The sequence below is a fragment of the Accipiter gentilis genome, unplaced genomic scaffold (genome assembly GCF_929443795.1).
Source record: "Accipiter gentilis unplaced genomic scaffold, bAccGen1.1, whole genome shotgun sequence".
Taxonomy (NCBI): Eukaryota; Metazoa; Chordata; class Aves; order Accipitriformes; family Accipitridae; genus Astur; species Astur gentilis.
Genome location: NW_026060834.1, coordinates 36,127 through 40,383, shown reverse-complemented (window position 1 = coordinate 40,383; position 4,257 = coordinate 36,127). Strand labels below are relative to the sequence as shown.

Genomic DNA, 4,257 nt, shown 5'->3' with positions numbered 1-4,257 from the left:
CCTGCACCCCTCCGTCCCCCCTGTACCCCTCTCTCCATCCCCCTGTACCCCTCCATCCCCCCTGTACCCCTCCACCTCCCTTGCACCCCTCCATCTCCCCTGTACCCCTCTCTCCATCCCCCTGCACCCCTCCATCTCCCCTGCACCCCTTTCTCCATCCCCCTGTACCCCTCCATCTCCCTTGCACCCCCCCACCTCCCTTGCACCCCTCTCTCCGTCCCCCTGCACCCCTCTCTCCATCTCTCCTGCACCCCTCTTTCCATCCCCCCCGTACCCCTCCACCTCCCCTGCACCCCTCCATCTCCCCTGCACCCCTCTCTCCGTCCCCCTGCACCCCTCCATCTCCCCTGTACCCCTCTCTCCATCCCCCTGCACCCCTCCATCTCCCCTGCACCCCTCTCTCCATCCCCCTGCACCCCTCCATCTCCCCTGCACCCCTCTCTCCATCCCCCCTGTACCCCTCCATCCCCCCGTACCCCTTCATCTCCCCTGCACCCCTTTCTCCATCCCCCCCACACCCCTCCACCCCCCCTGCACCCCTCCCTCCAGCACACACAACCCAGACGGGTGCCCACGATCGTGCTCTTTATTGCCGCTGGGGGACCATGCGGGACCCCCCTGACAGCGGTGGGGAGGAGACGGGGTCAGGGCACCCCCCCAGCGGGACACCCCCCGGGCCAGGCTCTGGGGGGTCCCCGGCTCTCCCGGCGGGGAGGACCCACACTGACCCTGGGTGCTGGGACCCACCCTGCGGTGGAGCCCCGGGTCCTTTAGGGAGATGCGGAGAGATGGGGAGGATTCGGGGGACAGGGGGGCTGGGGGGGTCGGTCACCACGCGGAGTCATCGTCGTACCTGCGGAGAAGAGCTGGCATGAGAAAAGAGGGGGGAGCGAGACCCCCAATGCTCTCCGGGACCCCAAACTACCCCCAGGCCCCCCACCCCAGGGTGCAGGAGAGGGTGCAAGCCCCTTTCCCTGTCCACGGGGCGATGGGGACGGGGACGAGGACACTCACCGTGACCTGTCACTGCTGGCCCCGAGGAGCAGCTCCGACACCAGGGACTCGGGGCTGGCGCGTTTGCCGTACCTGTGGGACGCGGCACACGTGGGCGTGCAAACGTGGGACCCCACGCGCGCACGAGCGCGTGCAAAGGAGCGTGCACAAGCGTGCAAACGTGAACTGCCGGGCGCGCGCAACAGGGTGCACGGGAGGATGCAAAAGGGCAGGCACGAGCGTGCAAACGGGGACTTGCCTCTATGTGCAAAGGGGCTCGCACAAGTGCCACCGGGCTCGCACGCGCGTGTTCCCGCTCAACTCGCGCTCACCTCTGCCGCGTCACCAGGTTGATGTAGTGGCGAAGGGCCGAGAAGTACTTGGCCATCTCCTCGGGGGAGGCGTCGTCCCCGGGGCTTTCGGGCTTGGGGGGGTATGCAGCCGCCAGCGTGCCCAGGAACAGCAGGGCGCAGAGTGCCACGGCCACCAGCACGCGCCACGGCCTCGGGGACGTCATCATCTGCTTGGGGACAGCTCTGCGTGCATCACCCCTGTCACCCTCAGGTACCCCCGTCCCAGCTCGGAGCAGCTCTGCCCCCCACCAAAGCCCCCGTCCTGTCCCCCCCCGAGCCCACAGAGGTGTCTCACCCAGAGGACCCCGTCCCCTGCAGGGACATCGCACCCCCAGGGCCCCCTGGTCCCCAAGGGGATGTCTCCCTCCCCAAACCGGGACCCCAGCCCCCCCCCGCCAAGGGACATCTTCCCTCCAGGGACCCCCCACATGTCCCCATGGAGACATCTCCCTTCTGGAGACCACCCTACCTCCCCAAAGGGACATCTCACCCCCAGGGATTTCCAGAGACCCCCCCACAATGTCCCCAAGGGGCCACCTCCCTCCTAGGGACCCCCCAGACACCCCCCCAATGTCCCCAACGGTCCACCTCCCACGGACCCCCCCAGACACCCCTCCAACACCCCCAAGGGGCCACCTCCCTCCCAGGGACCCCCAGGAACCTCATCCATTCTCCCCAAAGGGACATCTTGCTCCCAGGGATCTCCAAGGACAACCCCTGTAAGTCCCCAAGGGGACACATCCCTCCTGGGGACGCCGGTGACCCCCCCCCATCTCCCAAAGGGGACATCTCCCCCCAGAGACACCCCCTCCCCCCCGCAGCATCCCCAAGGGACACCTCCCACCCCAAAGGACCCCAGAGACCCGAGTCCAACCCAAGGGACACCTCCCCTCCAGGGACACCCCCCCTCCACGTCCCCAAGGAGACATCTCCCTCCCAGGAGTTCCAGCCTTCCCGAGGGGACACCTCCCCTCCACGGGACCCCCCCAAGACCCCAGCCCCGTCCCCGGGCTGTCCCCGCACTCACGATGGAGGAGGCGGGAGGTGACAGGCAGGGCCTGGCAGCGGGGTGACAGTGCCGGGGACGCGAAGGCTCCTTCACCCGCCTGGGGTTTTATAGCCTCCGGGGGGGCTGCTGGCTCCTCCCTCACCCGTGACCGACCCACGGGCACGGCAGGACCCTGGCAGCCCCCCCCCCCACCGCCTCCACCAGCCCCCGGCCCCAGGGACACGTGCCAGCACCTTGTCACCGTCCCCGGCGCACCGAGGGGCTGGGGTGCAGGCACAGGGCATGGATGGAGCACGGGGGACACGGACGGGACACAGGGACATGGCACGGGGACACGGATTGCGGCCAGAGGACACGGACACGGCGTGCGGCACATGGCAATGCCACACGGGAATGGCACACGGGCATGGATGTGACACGCAGCCACGGCACGCGGGCACAGCCGTGGCGTGTGGCACATGGAATTGGCACATGGATGTGACACGCAGCCACGGCACACGGGCACAGCCGTGGCGTGTGACACATGGCAATGGCACATGGACATGGATGTGACACGCAGCCACGGCACACGGGCACAGCCGTGGCGTGTGACACATGGCAATGGCACATGGACATGGATGTGACACGCAACCACGGCACACGGGCACGGTGCAGGGACATGGCACGCAGCCACAGCGGGGCACAGCCGTGGCGTGTGGCACATGGCAATGGCACATGGACATGGATATGACATGCAGCCATGGCACACGGGCAGGGCACACAGACACAGATGTGACAGGTAGCCACGGCACATGGGCACGGCACAGGGACACGGATGTGACACGCAGCCACGGCACACGCGTGGCCCCAGGACAGCCTCGGGACGTGGCAGTGGCACACAGGGACATCAACCGCACACAGGGACACAAACACGGCACAGCCGTGACACGGGCACAGCACATGGCACACAGGAGGGACACAACAGCCCTGGCACAAGCCACCCACGGGGGACACCACAGGGGAAGGGACACAGCCCGCAGCTGCCTCAGTTTCCCCAGACACCACGGCAGGGCACGGAGCCGCCACTGCAGCCCCCGTCACCGCAGCCCCCGTCACCGCAGCCCCCGTCACCGCCATCGACCGCTGTCACAGCCCTCCAGGACGGATGAGCTGCCCTTTCCGCTTCCCCGCCATGAGCCCCCCGCGCCGGGGGGGGACACTAATTCGTTATGGATTTGGCATTAAGGAGCAATCACCCAGCCCGGGCCTCCAGGGAGAAACTGAGGCACAAAGGTGCCCGGCGGGGACGTGCTGCGAGTGGGGGGTCTGCGACCCCACCAAACTGGGAAGGGGCCACCAAAGCCACCATGTGGGTCCTGGAATGGGGACGGGCGGCAGAAGGGGGGGTCCCCAAAAGCCCCAAGATGCTCCCACCCAGAAGCAGCCACATCTCCAGCCAGGTGGATGGAGGGGACACGGCTCGGCCAGGACCCTGTGGGGTGCCACCGGCCCGGCTGGAGGGGACGCGCTCCCCAACTCCTGACCGGGCCATCACCCTGGCGAGCGGCGGCGGGGGCACGGCTCATGGCAGTGCCACCACGGGGGTCCCAGCCCCGTGGCTGTCCCCAGCCCTGGGGGGACTCGTCCCCGTAGCATGGCCGCAGCGTCACACCGGCGTGCAGGGACACAAGCGGGGGTCCACGCTGCCCCAGCCCCACAGTGCCCAGCCCCACGCCAGCCTGGGAGAGGGGGCTGAGCCCCCTCGTGAGCCATGGAGGGGGGGGAGTGGGAGCAGCCCTGGTGCAGCCCCCCCGCCCCAGCCCAGCACCTTTCACGTCCCCGCAAACGAAGGCACGGGTCGATCAAGGGCTAATTGGATCGATGGGGGCTGCGGATGCCCCCCCCAACAGCAGCCTGCCACGT

The 4,257-nt window shown here is 68.4% G+C and overlaps 1 protein-coding gene across 1 annotated transcript; it reads right to left on the bottom strand.

Moving 5' to 3' along the window:
• Nucleotides 1-737: 737 nt before the first annotated feature.
• LOC126036915 (peptide YY-like) lies at nucleotides 738-1,552 on the bottom strand. Its single transcript, XM_049797138.1, has 3 exons — nucleotides 1,326-1,552; nucleotides 1,015-1,086; nucleotides 738-853 (listed from the first exon to the last, which is right to left on the bottom strand). The coding sequence occupies exons 1-3, from the start codon at nucleotides 1,511-1,513 to the stop codon at nucleotides 829-831; spliced, it is 285 nt and encodes a 94-aa protein (XP_049653095.1). The 5' UTR covers nucleotides 1,514-1,552; the 3' UTR covers nucleotides 738-828.
• Nucleotides 1,553-4,257: the final 2,705 nt, after the last annotated feature.